This window comes from Anomaloglossus baeobatrachus, chromosome 6, assembly GCF_048569485.1.
Source record: "Anomaloglossus baeobatrachus isolate aAnoBae1 chromosome 6, aAnoBae1.hap1, whole genome shotgun sequence".
NCBI lineage: Eukaryota > Metazoa > Chordata > Amphibia > Anura > Aromobatidae > Anomaloglossus > Anomaloglossus baeobatrachus.
The window spans coordinates 537,356,124-537,380,976 of NC_134358.1; the positions used below are offsets into that span (position 1 = coordinate 537,356,124).

Consider the following 24,853-nt stretch of genomic DNA (forward strand, 5'->3'; position numbering starts at 1 on the left):
AAACCATTCATCAATTCCAAAAATAGACAGGCCAGAGTTAAATTTGCTGAAAAACACCTCATGAAGCCAGCTCAGTTCTGGAAAAGTATTCTATGGACAGATGAGACAAAGATGAACCTGTACCAGAATGATGGGAAGAAAAAAGTTTGGAGAAGAAAGGGAACGGCACATGATCCAAGGCACACCACATCCTCTGTAAAACATGGTGGAGGCAACGTGATGGCATGGGCATGCATGGCTTTTAATGGCACTGAGTCACTTGTGTTTATTGATGACATAACAGCAGACAAGAGTAGCCGGATGAATTCTGAAGTGTACCGGGATATACTTTCAGCCCAGATTCAGCCAAATGCCGCAAAGTTGATCGGACGGCGCTTCATAGTACAGATGGACAATGACCCCAAGCATACAGCCAAAGCTACCCAGGAGTTCATGAGTGCAAAAAGTGGAACATTCTGCAATGGCCAAGTCAATCACCAGATCTTAACCCAATTGAGCATGCATTTCACTTGCTCAAATCCAGACTTAAGACGGAAAGACCCACAAACAAGCAAGACCTGAAGGCTGCGGCTGTAAAGGCCTGGCAAAGCATTAAGAAGGAGGAAACCCAGCGTTTGGTGATGTCCATGGGTTCCAGACTTAAGGCAGTGATTGCCTCCAAAGGATTCGCAACAAAATATTGAAAATAAAAATATTTTGTTTGGGTTTGGTTTATTTGTCCAATTACTTTTGACCTCCTAAAATGTGGAGTGTTTGTAAAGAAATGTGTACAATTCCTACAATTTCTATCAGATATTTTTGTTCAAACCTTCAAATTAAACGTTACAATCTGCACTTGAATTCTGTTGTAGAGGTTTCATTTCAAATCCAATGTGGTGGCATGCAGAGCCCAACTCGCGAAAATTGTGTCACTGTCCAAATATTTCTGGACCTAACTGTATCTCCCACCCGGTTACCATTATTCTATACCCTTTTTTTTTTTACTAATTTTGTGTGTCCTTTGGTCATCTGACCTTTTAATGATAATATTAAAAGTTATTTTTTAATAGGGTACTCCCTTTTGTATTATTATTATTTATTATTATAGCGCCATTTATTCCATGGCGCTTTACAAGTGAAAGAGGGTATATGTACAACAATCATTAACAGTACAAAACAGACTGGTATAGGAGGAGAGAGGACCCTGCCCGCGATGGATCACAGTCTACAGGGAATGGGTGATGGTACAATAGGTGAGGACAGAGCTGGTTGCACAGTGGTGTACTGAACTGAGGGCTATTATAGGTTGTAGGGTTGTTGGAAGAGGTGGGTCTTGAGGTTCCTCTTGAAGCTTTCCATGGTAGGGGAGAGTCTGATGTGCTGAGGTAGAGCGTTCCAGAGTATGGGGGATGCACGGGAGAAATCTTGTACGCGATTGTGGGAAGAGGAGATAAGAGAGGAGCAAAGAAGGAGATCTTGTGAGGATCTGAGGTTGCGTGCAGGTAGGTACCAGGAGACTAGGTTATGGTTTCTTCTATTATTTACCCTGATGTATTGGCTGCGGCCTGGTTCTAAAACATGTCCTATCCCAGTAATGGGAAAGTCTTCACTGAATACAAATTTTACCTCCAGAATTGAGAACTTAGATAATGACTGATCAATTCTGGCAGAGAAAGACTGGTATAAAAAAAGACTGTTACTAACCTTCATCGATTTCCCGGAGCTCCCATTCCGACGCTTACCCACTAGTGGAGGTCCGGCCTGTGCTACCCTCACAGACTCAGAGAATGAGGCTCTGCAGAGCCCTTCTGAATGGACAATTGGACGGACAATTTTACAACGGCTCCATCCATTCTCCAATAGACAGCCAGAAAAAGCAGATAGATATATTTGGCTATCTTTGGCGGCCCATAGAGAAGGAATGGAGTGGTGGTGGTCACATCCAGCCACTGGTTCATTCAGATAGGGCAATTCGGATTTCAGTTCTTGGGATTGATTGGGGTCGCAGTCGGTTGAATCCCCACTGATGAGCAAGTTATCACCTATCACATGGACAGATGATAACTTCTAAAGTGAGGAATAACCCTTTAATTATATTGATGCTAAGGACAATGACATTTTATTAGCATTTTTGCCTCTCAGTGTTGCTCCTATCTGTCATCAGTATTCTTCTGAATTTTATAACTTGTCTGGCTTTATCGTCTCCATATGAGATCCCTTGGTATTCCAAATATTGACTAATTTTTGACCCATATATTTGGCACCAATTCACAACATTGCTAGTCCCTGATACCATCCCTTATGTATGTCCAGCACCATCTGAACAGCAAAAAGGAGCCAAAACAATGACCCAAATTATTGATCTAGGCACCCAAAGTATACACCATAAGGACAGAAAGTGAAAGGTAGTGACTTAAAAACATTATGAGCCTATAGAAAAGCGAGTCAGAAATCCACCAATAATTATATGCTAAATTCCATTTATTAAACATATGTCATAAAAGATAGCAGACAATACAATACAATACAACAAAAACGGGTGCTCAGTATGAATGACAAGTAAGGAGAAACACAGCATTGCTGGTCAGAGTAAACATAGGGTTGGTATAAAGTGCTCGTGCGTAATAGCAGCAGGGAAGTACCTGGTTCAAAAAGCTTAAAGCTCACCGCTAAGCATAAGGTGCCTGGGCAAAGAAGCAGCTAAAGTGCTGAGTAAATCAATCTCTCGTGGCACTTACCCATAGTCCCCAGAGTCCCGCAAAAATGTATCCCTCCAAGACCCCTACGCGCGTTTCGCGTGGGCTTCTTCCAGGGGGTTTACATTGTTGCTGTTACATTGTTTACATTGACCTGTAATGCTGTGTTTCTCCTTACTTGTCATCCTTACTGAGCACCCGTTTTTGTTGTATTGTATTGTCTGCTATCTTTTATGACATATGTTTAATAAATTGAATTTAGCATATAATTATTGGTGGATTTCTGACTCGCTTTTCTATAGGTTTATATACAATCACTTATCTGTAGCCTTTGTATGTGTGGCAATTGTCTAGAGGGCACTGTTTTTTTCTGTGGAGACTGCCAAGTTGGCACATGGAGACTTATAAGTCAGGCAATCCTCCCTGGGTTTGGAAAGTATCTCTTTTCAAGAGAAAAAAAAACACCAAATCTGTAACCAAGTAAAGAAAAATTCTAGAAATTAACTAAACAGTTCAAATTCGAGTAAAATTTATAGGTGAACCTGGTAAATTAAAATAATATGCTAATCCCGAATTGTCTAAAATGACCATATTCATTTTACACATTGCAGAACATTGCATCAGCCAAATAAAGATCACATGAGCTTTGAGAAATCACATCCTAAAGTATAGCACAGTCAATCAGGAAAGACAATTATAGCTATTATAAAAGCTGGAGCAGAAAATGCAGCAGCCGTTTTATTGTGAATCTGAATACAGGACTTAACAGCTCAGACACTGAAGATAGGGAAAGAAAGTTTATGGTTTGATGAAAAGAAAATAATATCTTACACATTTTTCAGGATAATTGGAGACTCTAGAGCACTTTCAAATCAATTAGCCATGAATTGAATTTCATAGGAAAATTTGGTCAATCTAACAAATTTGAATTTCAAACTATTAATTCATCCATAGTAAATAGCCTAAAAAAATCAGTGCTGAAGGTTTGACAAGTCTTGTGTGACAGTTATAGTTGGATTATGTTTCCTCTCCTTTACTTAACATTCCATATAATCATAATAATAATAATTATATATATATATATATATATATATATATATATATATATATATACATGTTCCGCAGCATTTTACAATTCGCTGGTTCATATACAAACAGTCAGAAGTAACAGTTATGGAAAAAGGATAATTAAAGCAACAATAATGAAAACCCTGCTCGTAGGAGTGTATAATCTACAATGAGGTGGGGGTGACACAATCTACAGGTGCTTATGTACAATGACGGTCCAGACTTCTTGAAGAAATAGGGTATAGATAAAGGGTGCATGAGCCGTCACCAGCCAATCTTTGTAATGCTTGTGGCTGAGATGGAGTTTAATGGAGAATTATGCTCAGAGAAGGAGTGAAGAGTGAATGGGCTGTATATAAAAGGACTTTGATTTGGGCTTGTGATAGACCACCCTAAAAATATGTGTTTTTAGGGAACATCTAACACTGGGTACCGTAAGTTGTGGTTAGTCCTAATTTCTTGGGGTAGAGCATTCCAGAGAATTGGTGCAGCTTGAGAGAAGTCTTGGAGCTGGGAGGGTGAGGTTCGGATTAGTATGGATGTTAGCCGAAAGTTGCTTAAGAATGGGTAGGGTGATAGACAAAGATGAGGGTGGAGATGTAGGGGGGTGCTGCACTGTGAATAGCTTTGTGCGTGAGAACAAGCAATTTAAATTGGATCCTATAATGTATGGGCAATGACTGGCACAGAGCGGAAGTGTCCAAATAACAATTAGCTAGACAGGTGACCCTGGCTGCTGCATTAAGGATGGACTGGAGAGGAGAAAGTCTAGTGAAGGGGAGGCCAATTAATAGAGAGTTGCAGTAGTCAAGGAGGGAGTGGATCAGGGCCACAGTGAGGGTTTTTATTGTTTCCATGATGAGAAAGGAGCGGATTCTAGAAATGTTCCTCAGGTGTAGGCAACAAGAACGAGTGAGAGATTGTATATAGGTGGTGATAGAAAGATCGGTGCACTTACGTTTCTTTCTAACCCTGAGGTTGACTGGAGTAATCTCCGCTATTGCAGCATCTGTAGGTTCACAGTCTTCTGGACTCCTCTGAAAATAATCGTGAAAATGTAGTAGAAATGTAAAGAACCACATAAACATAACATTGTGAAAGGCAAATCTAGCATAGCGCTATTATTTTCTTTAAAGCGTGATTATTTTACTATGGACTCGGTGCTACTTAGATACAGTATAATTAGGATTTTTAAACAACCCATTCAATACATTTGAACACTGTGTACTTTTAGCATTGTTTCCCCATGACATGCTCTATTCCTCATTGTTTTTACTTATTCATGCAATTTGAAGTAAAAAATGACATACTAAAAATATGATTAAAACAAAATTAAAAAAATAAGAATAATGACCAGTTATGATGTATAAGGTACATTTGCCTAATTTAAAATTCCAAATTAACAAATCCATCTTACTAAAGGTAAAAATCCTAGCAGTGGCCTCTAACTAAGAGGATTTAGTATAAATTTGTCTTTATCATAAGGCCACGTTCACACGTTGAGTATTTAGTCAGAATTTTACATAAGTATTTGTAAAACAAAACCAGGAGTGGCTGAAAAATGCAGATGTACATGAGTGTTTTCTCGTTTGTTGGATGATCACTGTTATATTTACAAGGGATGATACTCAGTATCAAGAATTCTTATACATGCTAACGCACCAATTGTTGACTTGTCTAAATGCACCATGACCCAAAATTAGGAAAATAAAATACCATGATACTATATCTCAAAAAAGGACCTGAAAATCCTATTTAGTCAACATTTTAATGTTCAATAAAATTACAGTTCTGGAGAAGAGTTTTGAGGTTAATTGATTTCAAATGGAATTTCACCCAAAAAAAATCAGAATTTTCTAGAATTTACATTTTTTCAGCAAAATGGTATAGCTCTCACAGTTTTGGTCCGGTGTTCTTGTGACGCACTGGACTAGCCAGGTAGTCACAGATAGCGCCCCGCATAACACCAGTCCCTCACTAGGTGACACCATCCAAACCATAAACCCTAGTCACCTCCCACAGAGCTTGATGGACACACCAGGGGGGCGGAGCCAGGCTGTTGGCCACACTCACCGAGGAGTCGAGAGGGCCTGAGGCAGGAAAACAGTAGTCAGTAGTTGTCAGTAGTAGTCAGTAGTTGTGAGTAGTAGTGAGGAGTGAGAGGAGTCTGACAGGTGCCGGGGTTGGAGCCCAGGCACGTTTGGCTAGGAGGCAGACGGTGGCCTAGCCCGCAGGAGCCGGGAAGACGGCTCGGAGGAACCGTGGAGGACCGGGACAGGGTAGTGGCCTGCCGGTAGCCGGTACCGACCCTTGGAACCAACTCAGAAACCGGAGCACACGGGGGGGGGTACTCAGACCCTGAAACGAGGTCCAGAAGCCACTGGACTGAGTTAATCAACTGACTGCGGTCTGGACCTTAGGTCCGTTCCCACCCAAGTCCCGACTGAAAACAACAGCCCACCGAGGGGGATAGAAAGCCACCGCACAGGCAGAGAGATCTCACGGGCTCCTCCGACATATACAAAGCCAGGGAGCGGACTCCCGTTGCTGAAGCACAGGCAGTCTACACATACACAGCACGGTGCAGGAGAAAGGTCAAGACCAAGAACCGGGTGGGGGACTAGACGCAGCCGGCTGCGGGCACCGACCACCATTAACTTTGTTTACCAGAGACTTGTGCGTGTCAATAACCGTGAGTACAACAGTGCCATCCGGCCGCGCACCGCCCTGCACCACCCAAGTCTCCCCAACGGGTCCCGGGGCCACCACCCCTGCCCACGGAGGGGTTAACATCTTGCTGCATCACCATCTGCCGCGGGCGCCCAGTAACCGCAGCGGTGGTGTCCACCTTCACCACAACCCATGGGTGGCATCACGAACTTAAACACGGCTCTGGCCATACACCTACCTACCACCCCCCTAAGTAGTACCAACACCCTTTCATAGCGAAGTGACCCCCGGGTCCGAAGGCACTTGAGCCACCCACCAACGAGCCCGGATCCGAGCGGCTCGTCGGCAGCCAAGCGCGGGGTGGTATACATCGACTCTTCTGGCGTCACGAAAAGGATGTTTACCTATTCACTTACCTAATGAAGTGCGCCTTGAAATGAAGTCAGCGGTGATCCGTTGCGAAATTTGCAGAATCCGCCATCTTGACGCCATCTTTTGGTGCGAAGATTCCCGCCAGAGTCTTCTTCCCCCCAGAAAGGGCGCGAAAAGCCGAAGCCCCGTCCCCTGGGAACGCGGCCGTGCAGCAAAGCGAGAGGTCGAAAAACGAAACTGATCGGCCGGAGAAGGGAGTGCCGTGAAAAGACCAAGGGGGGGCGGGTGAAGATTCAGCAACATGTGACCGAGCTGATAAAGGGCAGGGACTCCAGGACCCTGCCACAGTTCTGGTTCCTGGACCCCGCGAGAGTGCCATGGCCGACCCGTCCCGCAAGCCCGCAGCATCAGAGCCCGCACCTGGAACAGCAGCGTGGGTGGAAGCCCGGACGACACTGATGTGCCGCCGTCTGCAGGCCCAGTTGCTCTTTCTGATGGAGCGGTGGGTGGCCGAGATGGAGGAGATAACTGCGGCCATGTGGGTACGTGAAGTGGAGGCAATTTTGGAGGAGCGGGTAAGCCACCCACGCCCCTGTGTCCCCGAGGGACCGGTCAACGCGGCGGAGGGACCCGGTCTGCCCCTGCTCTCTATGTTGCCTCCCTCACCGCCCGTACCGGCTGCCACCGCTCCCCCGCTCGGTCCGCTGCCCCCGACACCGGCAGCGGAGCCCATTCAATCCACCCGCGAGGACCCACCAGTGGAAGCAGCCCGAGGACGGCCAGTCACCCGATCAACACCCATCCCACTCCCGTGGAAGATTCACCCCCAGAAGATGCCCGTTCCCGGTGTAGACCCATCAGTCCCGGAAGTGGCCACGCCCAAAGAGATCCAGGCCCCGGCAGTCCGCCCAGCCAAGATGGAGGTGGATGCAGACCGGAAGAAGGCCCAGCAGGTAAAGCCGGCTGTTCCCAGGTTCTAGGCCTCAGCTGAGGCGTCGCAGGGTTGCCGCTGCGAGGCAGCAGTGCAGGCCACGTCACAGCGGAGTTCCTCAAAGCAGCAGGTGCTGGTCGTAGCCGGCACGGGGGAGCTTCGACTGGGCCAGACCCCCGCGCAGAGGGAACCGGAGCATGAGGATGCTCCGTATTGGGAGCGACAGCAGCGCCAGCTGGGCCGGGAGATTGCGGCTCAGGAAAAGAAGAAGGCAGAGGTGCTGGCCCGGAACATCCGGGAGAAAGAGAACCTCTGCAGCGCCACCTATCGGGTTCGGGGCCCGACCTACGAAGGCCAAGTCCGGCAGTTGGACCCCAGCCGTGGATGGGGGTTTATCTGTGAGCCCTGCTGGAGGCGGAAGTGTTTGTGTCCCGCAGGGACGTATACCCACACCTGCCCATTGGTCACCCCAAGCGGTACCTGGAACCCGGAGAGCTGGTGAGCTACACCCGGCATTGCGGGGATAGGGGCTGGTTTGCCCTTAATGTAAAGAGGAGGGTGAGCTACAGTGTCCCGAGGCGTCCCTAGTCTCCTCCCCCACTGTACAGTCCCGAAGTCGTGCTGGAGGAGTATGAAGAAGACTGTTGAGTGAGGTAGCGGTTCCCGGCTACCATATTGCCCATCCCCGTTGGGACTTTGTTGATGTTCCCGCTGTTTTCCCCATTCAAATGAACATGGCTGAGAACTTGCACGCCACCCAAAAACTTTTGTTCAAAAGGATAAGGCACTTCTACCGAATTTCTAGTTACCAGGGTGCTCAGGTAGGTTTCCAGACCATATACAGTAGTAATATATACAAGGCACTCCAGAATTCAGTAAAATGATAATTTTTTATTATTTCATGCTCAGTATAGTCAAGTCAGACGTTGCGGCCCAAACATGGCCTTCATCAGTAACTAGCAGATATGTGACTGTGATCTGCAGCCTGTTAATTCTGCCATGGGCAGTTGTAGTAATGCTATTAAGAGAATTTCTGTGGTTTGCAGCCTGTCATTAGCAGTATCCACTCATTAACCCCTCCACACAGCAGTGGATACTGCTAATGACAGGTTAACATCTTGCTGCATCACCATCTGCCACGGGCGCCCAGTAACCACAGCGGTGGTGTCCACCTTCACCACAACCCGTGGGTGGCGTCACAAACTTAAACACGGCTCCGGCCGTACATCTACCTACCACCCCCCTAAGTAGCGCCAGCACCCTTTCATAGCGAAGTGACCCCCGGGTCTGGAGGCACTCGAGCCACCCACCAACGAACCCGGATCCGAGCGGCTCGGCGGCACATTCTTTTCACCGTTTTCGTCCTCAACATGGTGGCATCAGTAACCAGTGGTTATGATGTTGAGGTCTCATGCGTGTCGCGACTCCTCGTAGTGGTGTGTCTGGATGTAGTGAGTAAGAGTTCAGCAGTCCAATCGGAGGCTGGGGCATTGTGAACTGTCAGTATGATGATAGACAGTTCAGCCATTCATTCAGGGCTGGGGCATATGGGGCTTCTTCCATTTGTTTCCTATTTGGAGTGATTGCTTTTCTATTTAGCTACCTCTCTATTGCTGCCGGTCGTAGCTTTAGCTCGGTGGTGTCTGTGTGCCTGTTGTTCCTGTGCTCATTCTGATCGGTTATAACCCAACCTTGGACCTTGCTGCTGACGATTCATTTGCCTTGATCCGCTACCTTCCTGGAATTCTGACGTCACACTGTGACCTGACTCATTCCTTTGTCTCACTCTTACTAGTCCTTCTAGTATAAAATAATATAATAATATTAATATATTTATATTCAAATTGTCTTTTCAGGGAGGAAGGAGACGAACTCTAGTGCTACCTATTGGAGGTAGCAATACTAATGTGACGCCCTGGACTAGCCAGGTAGTCAAATATATAACAACATACACACACCCCTACCCTAGGCAGCAACAACAGTCAACCAAAAACCCTTGTTGCCTCCCTCCAGGGTCTGATGTCCACACCAGGTGGGGCGGAGCCAGGCGGTTGGCCCCACCCACCGAGGAATTCACAGGCCTGGAGGCGGGAAAAGTGTCAGATCAGTTTTGGAGGTGAAAGTGAGAGGAGTAAACACTTCAGGTGCCTGGGTCAGAGCCCAGGCACAGCAAGGTTGGCAGACAGTGGTGGCCGTCTGCAGGAGTTGGTGGAACTCCGCAGAGCCGTAAGGACCGGGGTCGGGCGTCGGCCCGCAGGTACCGGACCGGGGAACGGAGTGAAGCTAAGCACACAGGCAGGGCCATCGGACCCCGACCAGGCTTGGAGCCGCCGTCAATAGTCAAATCCGAATATGACAGGAACCCCAGGGGTTTCCTAACAACCAAGTCCCGATTGAAGGCAACAGTCCACCCAGAGAGGATATATAGCCACCGCCCCACAGGCTAGAGATCCAAGGGCCAGCGCCTGCGGACTAAACGGGCTCCTACGGCACCTATACGCCGGGGAGCGGACTACCGGTGGGCAACCACAGGAGTCAAGAATATCTTCACAGGTGCAGGGAAAGACAGCCACCATCAGCCATCCGGGGAGAGCACAACAACAACACTTCAGCCGGCTGCGGGACCCGTCCATCCGGACGCTTTTGGTTTACCAATGACTCTGTCAGTGATTGTCTGAGTGAGTACAACAGTGCTGTCCGGCACCGCGCCGCGCAGTCCCTGCACCCCAGCCATCCGGCCTCCCCGTTACACCACCGGGCCTCGGGATCACCAACACCCCTTCCCACGGAGGGGACAACATCCTAGCTGCACCCTACCATCTCTCCCGGGATCCCCGTTACCAGCAGCGGTGGTGCCATCATCACCACGTCCCGTGGGTTGCGTCACGAACAATCTCCCTAAACATACCACCCCCTTTTCACTCACGGGTGAGGAGCGCGGCTCGAGTCCCTGTGTCCGGTCCACTGCTCGAGCCACCGAGCAGCAACAGCAGAAGCCCCGGACCCGAGCGTGGCGAGCGCGTCCCCTCCGCCCGCGACACTAAAAGTCAAAAGTGACCCTTTAATGAGCCTTTTATTTATGTAGCGCGATTAATTCCACAGCGCTTTACATACATTGGCATCACTGTCCAATCTAAATTCCCTATCAGTATGTTACTTTGGAGTGTGAGAGGAAACTGAAGAACCCGGAAGAAACCGGGGAGAACATACAAACTCCTTGCAGATGTTGTCCTTGGTGGGACCCCAGCACTGCAAGACTTCGGTGCTAACCACTGAGCCACCGTGTCGCCCTCTGACCCCGGACCTCTTGATTACCCAGCCTCATGACTAGCCCATGAGCAGTGACCAGCGACACAACACAATCTCAGGAGGGCATGTTAGCACAGCGCCGGGAGCGACAAAAACTGGACCGAAACTGTGCAGATTAAGGCTGGACTAGAACATTGAGGACCAGAGAAGCTTCTTAAAAAAATGTGGTCATGGAAGAAGTGGCTATATATACTTTTTATTTTTAATAACTGGTCATTTATTATTCTCATTAAAACCTCAGAGGTATGTTCAATGCAACTCAAATTTCCCAGCTGAATTCGGGCAAATCTGTCAAATTTAATTTTAGCAGATTTGCTCATGATTATTTTGCAATATATATTAGAAATTTACAGTGTGTTTTGCACTGGTATTGCATCTGAAAATGTAGAAATAGATTAAAAACTGGGTATCGCCAATCATCTTGCCTAAGGGGTGTATCTGTGGCGCCCCTGAGGCCTCAGTTGCCACAGAGTATTGCACCTGATTTAAGGTGTAATGCTACACCTGGATCCTGAAGAGGTCGGTATCAGTTTCACCACTTACACACTCAAATACACAACCAGGTTGCCTTCCCCAAAGGGGAACGGGCTAGGGTAGGGTCGTAAGGCTGCCTTCAAACATGGGGGGCACCACCCACTAGTGACAGGACCCTGGGAGGGGTGGCCACTTAGGAAGTTAGAAGCCAACACAACAGTTAGGGAGTTTTCCAGCAGGAGAGGAAAGGAGCAGATGTGTCTCATTGGTGCTCCAGTCGGACAGAGGAGTTCACGTGATTGCCGAAGGGAGAGTGTTCACTGCTCCCTCGGAACCGGTGCCACACAGGGTGCAGGACCCTAGGGAAAATCACACTTCACGTTGGTTTTCCAGAATCTGCTGGGACAGGGAGGTTTCAAGCTTCCCTTGCCACAAAGAGCCCTATAGCACAGTACCAAGATAGGATCTGGTACCAGTGTGGTACCGCGGTACCTGCTAATAGGGACAAGAGTACTACTCGAGACGAACTGGGGTCCCCAAGTAGCTTTAAGACACGGGGACCCAACACACAAGGCGTAAGGAGGAAGGGACTTGTGACGCCCTGGACCCCCAGGGGTCACAGGTAACAACACCACCAACACCACACACACACCCCATCCTTAGTGAGGACACAACAGTCACCCGAAAGGGAGACCTGATGCCTCCCTCAGGGCAAGTAGGGCACACCAGGTGGGCGGAGTCAGGCGGAAAGACACGCCCACCGAGGAGACTACTGTCCTGAGGCAGAAAACACAAACAGTTTGAGTTGTAGAGTGATAGTGACAGGAGGTGTAGAGGAGCAGAGCTGTCAGGGACCCGGGTAGGAGCTTAGGCCCCTTGTAACGTCAGGCAGGCAGACGGTGGTGGCCGCCTGCAGGAGTACCGGTGTATGACCGGCGGAAATGTAGGGACCGGGCAGGGTTGGAGCCCGCCGGACCTGAACCGGGGAGTCAACCGTTTACCGGAGCACCAGAAACCGGGTACTCAGACCCCGTCCTAGCTTGGAAACCACTGAGTGTAGGCAAATTGACTGATTGCAGTCTGGACCTCACGGGTTCATTCTCACCCCAAGACCCGAAAGAAGGCAAAAGCCCACCGAGACCGGGTGAGCGCCACCGCCAAAGGCCATCCACCCAACGGGCCAGCGCCTGCGGGCAACAGAGGGCTCCTCCGGCAGCTGAACGCCGGGGAGTGGGCTACCACTGCCCAGCAGGGGAGCCGAACACCAAAACCAGAGGTGCAGGGAAGAGGGACCATCACCAACCTCACTGGGGACATCAGCAGCCGGCCGCGGGTACCGACCATCCTTGAACTTTGGTTTACCAGTGACTCTGAGTGTGATTAATCGTGAGTACACCGGTGCCCTCCGGGCACCGCACCGCAGCGCTGCGCCCTGTACCACATTGCCATCGCCGTCCCCATTGGGCCCCAGGACGTACTGCCCCTACCCACGGAGTTGTTAACACCAAGGCTGCACCACCAACACCGATCCCGGGAATACCCTCCACTCTTGCCGCAGCGGTGGTGCATCCCGTCACCACAAACCGTGCGTGGCGTCACGGCTCACCCGACAACCACCGTACACCACCACCCCCACCGCTTCCCCTTAACGGAGTGACGTGGCCCCCGGTCCGAAGGTGCTCGAGCCACCGACCACCCAAGCCCGGACCTCGAGCAGCTCGGCCTGAGCAGCGGAGCGGCCGAGCCCTCTCAGGGCCGTACACATCCACTCTTTCTGGCGTCACGAACAGGATCTGGACAGTCCACTCACCCGTGGAAGTGCGCCTTAGAAGTGTCCGTCAGCGGCGTCCTGATGAAAAAGTTGAAGTCCCGCCATCTTGGGCGCGAAAGTTTCCCACTCGAGTCGTCTTCCCCGAGCAGTGAAGGCGCGAAAAAGAAGCCCCACCCCCAAAGCAGAGTGAGCTGACAAAAGACCACGGGGGAGGCGGGTGAAGGAGCTGCCTCATGTGATCGCGAAGATAAAAAGCAGGAACTCCAGGACTCTGCATCCGTTCCGTTCCTGGACCCTGTCGGTGTAGAAGGAGCATGTCCGCCCTGTCCGAGCAGCTTGAGGGTTCGGAGCCCGCGCCCGGAACCGCGGTGTGGATGAGAGCCCGGACAGCGGAGATTTGTCAGCGCCACCGGAGCCAGATACGCCTTCTGATGGAGCAGTGGACCGCAGAGGTGGAGGAGCTGGCTGTGATCACCCGGGCGTATGAGATGGAGGCCGTGTTGGAGGAGCTAGTGAGTGACCCCCGCCTCTATGTTCCCCAGGGACTGGCCGCTGCGGCTGAGGGACCCGGTCTCCTCCTGGCCCCTGTGCGGCCTCCTCCGTTGCCCGCGTTGACCGCCGCTGCTGGTCCGCCTGGCCTGCTGCCCCCTGTAATGGCGGCGGAGCCCGGGATGCCGCATGAAGAAGGCCTGGAGGTCGGAGTGGCTGAAGAGGCGGCAGGCCCGGAGGTGGCAGCCGCTGGTGGCGACGTGCCTGACACCGAGAGAGGGATGGCTCCGGCAGCCCGCCCGGCCCAGAGGGAAGTGAGGCCCAGCCAAGAGGGGGCCGACAGTAGCAACTCCGGTACCGATACATAGCCGGTCTCAGGGTCAGAGGAACCTGATGAGTCTCCTCAACGGCAGCGCCCCGGCGGCCACTTACACCCCACGCAGCGGTGGAAAAGGGTACCAAATGGCCCTGTCCCACCATGCCTGCTGCATGTTGGAGATGTTCGAAGCGGAGGTCGAGTCCGCGTCAGGAGAAGATGACTAGCAGAGGATTACCGGTAGCCGTTGCTACTGAAGCACCCGTCCCCGTTGGGACATGTGTTGCCCCGTTGACCCATGTTTTGCCCCTGTTGCGTGAGTGACTGTTCATAGACAAGGCCGTGGACTTGCTGGCCACCCAAAAACTTTTGGGCTTGTAAATATTGCCCCATCCTGCCTCTTTTACATGCCTTCCAGTCCAGTTAGCCTCTGGAGAGGCAGATTGGAGGAAGGACCCGCAGCAGAGCAGGCTGGGGTCCGGTCACCACCGGGACCGGTGACCATCCTCCGGGGAGCCCTTGAGCAACTGCCGGGTGCGCCGCACCGTACCCGTTCCCACCTGGGTGATCTGGCCATGTTCCTGTTTCTGGACTGGGAAAAAGGGGTGCTGCCCATTTCTTAGGGGCAGCATCACGGCTAGGTTGTTTGGGTGGGAAAGGCGGAAGGACATGAACCCGTTCCGTAATAAAGTTATGCAACGTTAAAGTAAATACCTCCCGTTATGGGAAGACCTGCAGAAATCGTATATTGTACAAATGTTATTTTAATTGTAATTGTTCTCTCGTTTTCACAGTTAAACAGCAAAAATAAACCAAAGTTGGTCGGGCAGCCCGCAGACGGTCTGCATTAAACCAAGGGGGAATGTGACACCCTGGACCCCCTGGGGTCACAGGTAACAACACCACCAACACCACACACACCCCCCATCCTTAGTGAGGACACAACAGTCACCCGAAAGGGAGACCTGATGCCTCCCTCAGGGCAAGTAGGGCACACCAGGTGGGTGGAGTCAGGCGGAAAGACACGCCCACCGAGGAGACTACTGTCCTGAGGCAGGAAACACAAACAGTTTGAGTTGTAGTGTGACAGTGACAGGAGGTGTAGAGGAGCAGAGCTGTCAAGGACCTGGGTAGGAGCCTGGGCCCCTTGTAACGTCAGGCAGGCAGACGGTGGTGGTAGCCTGCAGGAGTACCAGTGTACAACAGGCGGAAACGTAGGGACCGGGCAGGGTTGGAGCCCGCCGGACCTGAACCGGGGAGTCAACCGTTTACCAGAGCACCAGAAACCGGGTACTCAGACCCCGTCCTAGCTTGGAAACCACTGAGTGTAGGCAAATTGACTGATTGCAGTCTGGACCTCACGGGTTCATTCTCACCCCAAGACCCGAAAGAAGGCAAAAGCCCACCGAGACCGGGTGAGCGCTACCGCCAAAGGCCAACCACCCGACGGGCCAGCGCCTGCGGGCAACAGAGGGCTCCTCCGGCAGCTGAACGCCAGGGAGCGGGCTACCACTGCCCAGGCAGGGGAGCCGAACACCAAAACCAGAGGTGCAGGGAAGAGGGACCATCACCAACCTCACTGGGGACATCAGCAGCCGGCCGCGGGTACCGACCATCCTCGAACTTTGGTTTACCAGCGACTCTGAGTGTGATTAATCGTGAGTACACCAGTGCCATCCGGGCACCGCACCGCTGCGCCCTGCACCACATCGCCATCGCTGTCCCCATCGGGCCCCAGGATGCACCGCCCCTACCCACGGAGGGGTTAACACCAAGGCTGCGCCACCAACACCGATCCCGGGAATACCCTCCACTCCTGCCGCAGCGGTGGTGCATCCCATCACCACAAACCGTGGGTGGCGTCACGGCTCACCCGACACCCACCGTACACCACCACCCCCACCACTTCCCCTTAACGGAGTGACATGGCCCCCGGTCCGGAGGCGCTCGAGCCACCGACCACCCGAGCCCGGACCTCGAGCGGCTCGGCCCGAGCAGCGGAGCGGCCGAGCCCTCTCAGGGCGATACACATCCACTGAGCACCATACCGGACTGACCTCTGAAAGGATTTGGGTTCGATGGAGCTCATCACAACAGGTGACTGGTATTACCCGGGTGAGAGGCACTAAAGACTGAGTAAATCACCTGGAACTGCAGCAACTTGTTTGGACTCTTTATTACCGGGGGCGCCCAACGCCCTCACTACTCCTCTCATCTTCCTCCTCGGGGCCTGCTCCACCTGTTGGGAGCGATACCATCTCTGGCTGCTACTACTATCCGCCCCGGAGGACAGAGACAGCAGCGGCGGCTAAATCCCTGGCCGCATATGTGCTGCCCCTGTGGCAACAGCCGAGCTGCTCGGATCCGGGTTTGCTGTGGCCCGAGGGTCTCCGGACCCGGGGGTCGTGCGGCCACTCAAATGAAAGGGGTATTTACAGGGGAGTTGATGTATAGTTTGTGATGCCACCCGTGGTGTACGGTAATTGGGAGTACCGCCGCTGCCGTTCGGAGTACCCAGGGTGATGAAGTGGGGCAGCAAGGTATCGTATCCCTCCACGGGTAGGGGGGATGCCCCGGGACTCGGTGTGGGGGTGCCGTGGGATGCAGGGGTCACTCTCGTACTCAGTTCATAAGCTGACGTGGACAACCGGGTAAACCAATTCTCTGGGTACCGCTGCCACTGACGGGAGCTCGTCCGGGTCCCGTCCCCTATAGTGTTGCCTGGTGATCTGTGACCTGCCTCCTGGCACTAAGTTTAACTTCAACATGGTGGCCCAGTAGTATGGAACTTGCCGGGCCCCGCTTCTCACTGTGGCTAAGTGTGGGAGCTTGCTCTCAGGGCTTACGCTTGGGATTTTCTGGACCGTTTTGGGCTGGAAAGTCCTATCCCCTTCATTGTGCTAATGCCCCGATTCTGGAGCGGGTGGGAACGGATCATAAAGGCTCCGTTCTCCTCAGGTGAATTGTCAGGTTGCTTGAAGCTACTCCCCGACCTAGGTTCCGTGTACCCCGTCGTGCCTTCAATCCTGGACCAGTGACAGTGCTAGGCTGTCAGCTGTCCTCCTCAGGCCCCTTGCCACAATCCCCTGCGACCGGGGGTCCGACTCCTCTAGACCCAGACCACCGTCTGCAACCTAGACAGTTTCTCTAAGAGCCACCGCTCCTGAGCTCCTCACAGCTCGAGGGCCACTCTCTACTACTCACTACTACTCACTACACACCTCACCTCCCCTCCCTGACCCCCCCAGGTGGGCGACTCTATTCCACTCAAGCTGTCCACTGGTCTGCCTGGTGGGTGAGGTGCAGGGTGTATGTAGGATTTGATTTGCTGTTGGAGGCAACACCATTAGATAGGGACCCAGAACCAAGAGGGAGGTGGAATACTGCATGGAAGGGCAGCTTGTGAAGTACCCTGTGACGACCTGATAGTCACATGTCGCGGGCGGAGGAGGGGACGCCGCGCTCTCCCACTGCTCGGGTCCGGCTGCCGCGGCTGCTGCGGCCTGCTGCTGCTCGGTGGCTCGAGCGATGGGCCGGATCCCGGGGACTCTAGCGGCGCTCCTCGCCCGTGAGTGAAAAGGGAGGTTTGGGTGTGGGGATTGTTTATTGTCCGTGACGCCACCCACGGTTGTGGTGATTGAGTGTACACTACCGCTGCTCTGGCTGGGGATCCCGGGAGTGATGGTGTGGAGCAGCCAGTTGTTGTGTTGCCCCTCCGTGGGTAGGGGTTGGTTATCCCGGGGCCCAGTGATGGGGTTGAGATGGTGGGCAGGCGGGTAGAGGGCCTGTGGAGGTGCAGGGGCGCAGGGGCAGCGCTGTGCCGCATGGCACAGAGGTACTCACTCAGCCAGTAAACACGACACAGTTCTCGGTAAACAAACGGCTGGTTGGACGGATCCCTTAGACGGTTGCGCTGCTGATATCCCCTGCAGGTGACGGTGACGGTCTCTTTCCTGCACCTATGTGTTGTTGTTTGGTTGCGATGGGTTCCCACCGGTAACCCGCTCCCCGGCCTGGATATGAACCGGAGGAGCTCCACTCTTGCCCGCAGGCGCTGGCCCTGGGAAACTAGTGCCTTGGCGGTGGCTTGCCCAGGGCGTCACATTCCCCCTTAGCAAAATGCAGACCGTCCTCGGGCTGCCCGTCCAACACCGGTTTTATTTTCCTTTTGTTTTCTGGAAAAAATATGAAAAACGGTAACATATTTACAATTTATGGCATCATCCCACATCGGGAAGTTCAATACTTAAACATTGCAAACATTTTAACGGTTGCAGCTCCGCTCTCTCCCACCCAAGTAACCTGGCCCTGATGCTGCCCCTAAAACCCAGGCAGCACCCCTTGACCCCAGTCCAGCACAAGTTACCCGAGCGGGATCTGTCCTTCCCCTCCAGAGGGTAGCCACCGGTTCCTGTGGTGGCTGGGCCCCAGCCTGCTCTACTGCGGGCTCTCCCTCCAACCTGCCTCTCCGGAGGCGGCAACTGCAGAAACGGTAACGGTAAAACAACTTATTTACATGCCACTTAACGTTTGTGGTTGCCCTGCAAGTTCACGGGATTGTCCATGGAAAGTTCTCTATGCAAACATTGTGGATGGTCCCCACGGGGACAACGGTGCCGGCAACGGCCGGTTTTCCAAATCACGGTTACAATCTGGTTACTTTTCGGTAATCATTTTTGCTTATCATTTTCAAAACTTTTCAAACAAACTGACTTCTGGTCCCAACGGGGACAACTTTTAGGCGGAGGACCGCCTGCTTAGCAGTCCATCCTCAATCGCGGGGCTCTAGTGCCACATTCACATGGTGCACCGCCGTGGACCCCGATGGTAGCTAGCTGCGGGTCATCTTCCTCCATATTCATGCGGGCATGCACATCCACTCTACACCCCTCTTGGGCATCGATCTCCCTGCGCAGCTGCTGTTGCCGTCGCTCCCAGCCGGGAGCACTTTCTGTTTGCTCCGGTTCAGCGTGTGCGGGGGACGGGCCCAGCCAGAGTCCCTCCGTGTCGGCTACGACCGGCACCTTCAGTAATGAGGGACCCCGCTGTGACATGGCCTGCTCTGCCTCCTGGCAGCTGCATCCCCGCCGTGTCTCCGGTGCATCTTTGCTGACGGCTTCAGCCTTCGGCTTCTTCCATGGAAGCGGATCAGGGCTTTCACGAGCTTCTGCTGCAGGTCGGTCCGCCGGGGCGGATTGGCAGGGTACCGCTACCGGTGGTGGTGGTAGCGGGCCTACTGGCGGGGCAGCAGCAGCCAACACGGGTAGCGGGGGAGGTAGCAGGGCGAGCGGGTATGGACCGGGTCCCTCAGCCGTGATGACCGACCCACTAGGGGCACAGGGGCGTGGGTCACTTACCCTCCCTTCCAAGACTCCCTCCACCTCGCGTCTCAGTATGGCCGCCACCACTTCCGCCATATCGGCCTCCCACTCCTCCATGAGGAGCTGCATCTTGACCTGCAGACGGCTGCTTAGCTGGACGGTCCGGACTTCCACCCACGCTGCGGGGTCAGGCGCGGGGACCACGGTGTTGTCGGTCGGACTCAGCATCTTTAGCAGCGGCCCCTTCCAGGAACCAGTCAATGGCCGCAGGGTCCTGGCGTCCCTGCTTCTATAGCCGCGGTTACATGCGACCAGTCGCCATTTCGTCCCCCTTAGCTTCTTTCCGGCCCCTCCTCTATTGGGGCGGGGTTTTGGCCTTCGCGCCTCTGCTACTCGAGAAGACGCTCGAGCGGGAACTCTTCGCGCCAAAGATGGCGGCTTCTGAAATTTTCCGGCCGGACACCTCCGGCGGTCACAAGGCGCACCTCTACCAAACGGCAGAGCGGTAAGATCCTGTTCGTGATGCCAAGTTGTCGCGGGCGGAGGAGGGGACGCCGCGCTCTCCCACTGCTCGGGTCCGGCTGCCGTGGCTGCTGCGGCCTGCTGCTGCTCGGTGGCTCGAGCGATGGGCCGGATCCCGGGGACTCTAGCGGCGCTCCTCGCCCGTGAGTGAAAAGGGAGGTTTGGGTGTGGGGATTGTTTATTGTCCGTGACGCCACCCACGGTTGTGGTGATTGAGTGTACACCACCGCTGCTCTGGCTGGGGATCCCGGGTGTGATGGTGTGGAGCAGCCAGTTGTTGTGTTGCCCCTCCGTGGGTAGGGGTTGGTTATCCCGGGGCCCAGTGATGGGGTTGAGATGGTGGGCAGGCGGGTAGAGGGCCTGTGGAGGTGCAGGGGCGCAGGGGCAGCGCTGTGCCGCACGGCACGGAGGTACTCACTCAGCCAGTAAACACGACACAGTTCTCGGTAAACAAACGGCTGGTTGGACGGGTCCCTTAGACGGTTGCGCTGCTGATATCCCCTGCAGGTGACGGTCTCTTTCCTGCACCTATGTGTTGTTGTTTGGTTGTGATGGGTTCCCACCGGTAACCCGCTCCCCGGCCTGGATATGAACCGGAGGAGCTCCACTCTTGCCCGCAGGCGCTGGCCCTGGGAAACTGGTGCCTTGGCGGTGGCGGTGTCTCCCCTTCACGGTCGGACTGTTGCCTTCAAACGGGACTTGGTTGTTGGGAGACAGTCGTCCCCTTCACTGACGGATTTGGCAAATTATGGCGACTCCTAGCCTTGCCGGGATCCGAAAGGCCCCTGCCCTGGTGCTGACTAATCTTCATATACCGCTCCGGTACCGCCGGGTCACCACCCGTCCACGGTCCTTTCGGCAACCTCCAATCAGTCTCGCCTGCAGACGGTCACCGCCGTCTGCCAACCTTGCTGTCTCAGTCCGGGGCACACACCCGGACCAACTTCAGGCTTCTTACTGTCACTTTCTTTGTTGCTCTTACTTTAGCTCCTCTACCACTTCACTTCACTTCCTTTCACTTTCACTCTCAACTCTATCTTAGCTGTTTACTCCTTTACTTCCCTAGCTTATCTGCCTGGTTTTCCCGCCTCCAGAGCTGTGAACTCCTCGGTGGGTGGAGCCAACCGCCTGGCCCACCCCCTGGTGTGGACACCAGCTCCTGGAGGAAGGCAACAAGGATTTTCAGTTTGACTTCGGTGTGCCTGCAGGGAATGTGGGGTGCATGCGGTGCAGTGACCTGTGACCCCTGGCTTGCCCAGGGCGTCACACACACATACCACAGGTGACGTCACGACATTCATCCTACTACTACCCCATCATCTTCCCTCCTTATTGGTGTACACCTCGGGGCATGAAGCTGGGCAGGCCACCGCGACATCCCAGATCTTCACATCAGCCCGGTGACGAGTAATTCAGGTACAAGATACTGTGTGCCTGACACCCCCTGCACCCTGGGTGCTACATATCCATGCACAGGTTGACACTGAAAGCACTGATTGAACAGTGTCAAACTATATAAGGCCACTTCCCAACTGGTGGTAACACCCATCTGTTCATTTGTTCATAAATTTCAAGGAAATATAATAGAGTAACAGCACAACACAGAACTCTGGGAAAAGATGCTCCAAAATTGTAAAAAAAATTAAAAAAATTCTTATCTCACTGTTCACCTCTCCAGCCTCTCCACCTCCTCACCATCGTTTGTCCAGTCCTTGTTGCATCTTCTGATCTCTGCTGCAAGCAGTGAAATCACAAAAAGTCATGACGTGATGACATCACGACGTGCAATGTAAACCTTGCATGTGCAGAACCGTCCCTTGCATCATTAGAGCCGAAAATCAATGTGAAAGGGATTTCAATGTTTGCAGTGGGGATCAGAATATGTGACAAGGACAAAACGGGAGATGGTGAAGAATGGCAGGGTTGGAGAGGTGAGTATAACGAGTTTTTGTTATTTTTTTTAACCCTTTTGATAGCCCTTTATGGTTTAGCACCTACAGTTTTGCTGAATCTGCGCAGAAGTGAATTATTAAATATCCGCTGCCGTATAAATACAGTATATCTACTGTAAACTGTACAATATAATATACCAATCACAATCACATTGACACCAGGTTTATGTGGCTCCTTCACATCTCAGGACTTACGAGCTGAATAGTAGATGTCGATTTGGCTTTTCTTGACTGGTCATTCAAGTGGGATTCCAGTGGGAGGTCATGGGAATGCGTTAGGTGACCATTCACTAATGATAGTCCCTGCATAAAATAGTGAAATAGGATTAGAAAATTGAGAAACATGAGATTGTTGTAAGTAAAAAAAATGTACAATTATGAAAAAAAACTTACTAGACCTGTTTCGGGAACAGATAGAAATAAAGTATAGAAGTATTGTGTAGCAATGAAGATTTTAAATATTTAAACCAGGGGCATACATGACATCCTGGGGCCCTGTAGGAATGGTCCAAATTAGACCTCCATTGGGTCCTTGCAAACACATCTTGAGGACCCTGTAGGAATGATGGAGGAGCCCATTTGATTACTTAGATGCCAGCTTCACGTTTCACCCCCATAACCACAGGGGTTAAATGTCTGCAATCAGAGCTTCAGTTACAGCAACTGTTGGGTATGTGTCACGCTAGGTACGGGGAAGCACTAAGCGAATGGCGCAAGGGATGGGAAGAGAAACCCTGTGTCTAGGGAAAGGGAAGATGGTGACCCTTGACCAAGCCTACCGCTTGTCCTTGGGGTCCCTCACCACCCTAGATAGGTTTCGCACCTCTGCACTGAGCTGGATACCTGACGCTAGGTTTCTAGCTCATCTCATCCATTCCCTAAATAGGGAATGGACGAGATGAGCTCTTTGTCAACCCCACTAAACACTATAGACAGCATGAGGAGGACACACGAGGGAAAATGCATGAACTACTTATCCACAGATGGCACAGGAAGAAGTTCAGCAGAGTTTTCAGCAACAATACATTGAAGGAGTACAAGCTACCTGCTTGAATGAACTGAAAATATCACCAGCACCAGTCCAAGAAAGGAAGGGGTATATAAGTACCAAGATAATGCTGATGATCAGCAGCAGAAGGTAAGTTCCTGCTGAGTCTAAAAGGGGGAGAGATGAATCCAGCAGGAAAGCTACCTATACCAATGAATACTGAGTGCAGGTACAAAGGAAATTCAGGTAGCCCTCTGCACAGCCAGACGATGTAACCTTTTATAGCCAGAAACTACATGACTGTCATCTGTGACACACCTGTGACAGTATGGAATGGTGTTGGCACATGAACCAACTTCTTCCAACTTCTACCACAGATGTATGTTGTGGTAACTTTTGTCTAGTCTGTATGGGAGCCTTAAAGGGGATGTCCACTACTTGGAAAACCCGGACCTCTCCAAACGATTTTGACCGCTTTTGCAATCGCTTAAGGTCGCTCATAAGTGTCACACACTGCAATATCGTTAATGAAGCCGGATGTGCGTCACAAACACCGTGACCCCGACGATAATTCATTAACGATATCGTAGCGTGTAAAGTCCGCTTAATTTTCTGTTGTTTTAGGAAACAACACACATACATTAACCAAAATGAACAGACCCTATCCCTATTTTTTATATAACTACAAAACACAATAAGCTGTACTCTAAAATGGTAACAATGAATAACGGAACTCTGGTATTGCATTACCGCTCTAGGAATATTTAAAAAAAGAGATATTTAGCTTATGTATTGGAACATGCATTTTTCATACATTTCTATAGCAGTAATGCAATTCCAGAGTTCCCTTATTCATTGTTAGCATTCTACAGTGCAGCTGTATGTATTTTGTAGTTAGTTATATTGTGTTTTCAGCTAGCACCTGTTCACACCTGTTGGATGTGCGGGTCAGTCGTTTTGATATACTATTTTTTATATCACAGCATCTAATGAACATGTATAAAGTTCATTGTGAAGGGAGGTGAAGCAGGAGGAGCTGTGACATCAACCATTGTGATTGGTGGATCCTGAGTTATCAGCTGTCATTGTAATCCTGCCTCTGATGATAATGTAACTGCTGAAAACTCATAAAAAGCTTCTATGTCAAATGTGAAAATTACAAGATAACTATTTTTTTTTGTTTTTTAAATAAAGATCATGATATAAGAATAAAAACCATTAGGGATTAATAAGAAAAATGCATGTAACAAAACCTGATTTAAACAATAGGTCATTTCTTGATGACACTTTCTCTTTAAGACTGTTGCCGAATTTATGGTGTATTTTTTGTGTGTTGTAGGATAACCTGGGTTGCTTTAGACTTGAGAACGTGTTGGTTCAGGATAAATCCGGAGGGCAGGAATTTCACCGTCTAGTAGTGTTTAGTTCTAGAATCTGGAATTTAAACAAACCACAAGAGCCCTCAATTATGTCTAAGCCACCACTTTTCTGTGAAGTCCTACTGCAGCCTAATGTTCCATTATATTTCTATTTCTGAACATAGAATGATTCTAAAATAGTCTGATCAGATTGATAGGCCTGCTCCACTCCACCGGAGGACATTAATAGGTGGAGCATTCCACCATTGAAGCCAGTTATCAATGTAGGCTTTAAATAGAAGCTACACATCAAAAGCACAAATTCCTTGGCTCCACACGTAAACAGCTTCAGGTTCTTCTGATGATGAGCAGACTGAATACACTTGTTTATGCTGAGCAAAGTTCTTCAAGTTGAGTCAGACCAGATGTCATAAAGTGCTCCACTGACTGGGAACAGTAGATAAAAACATGCAAATTGACTGGTATTTCACCAAGTTCCTTGACGAGTGCCAACTGTTTCTAATTTCGATTCAGTGTTATCTGATCATGAAAGATAAAAAATGGATTGTTTCATTTGTTACGGGCACCAGTCTTGTGACACCAACCATGGACATGGCATTAAGATAGATCAGACACA

At 51.3% G+C, this 24,853-nt stretch overlaps 1 protein-coding gene across 1 annotated transcript in view; it reads right to left on the reverse strand.

The window, feature by feature from the left end:
• The window catches only part of SLC39A12 (solute carrier family 39 member 12), a 102,341-nt gene that overhangs the window by 21,433 nt on the left and 56,055 nt on the right, over positions 1–24,853 (reverse strand). Inside the window, exons 8-9 of the mRNA XM_075316813.1 lie at positions 22,066–22,173; positions 4,702–4,780 (exon numbers count right to left, since the gene is read on the reverse strand). Of these exons, the coding sequence (XP_075172928.1) occupies positions 4,702–4,780; positions 22,066–22,173 (187 nt within the window). The remainder of the gene's footprint in view (positions 1–4,701; positions 4,781–22,065; positions 22,174–24,853) is intronic.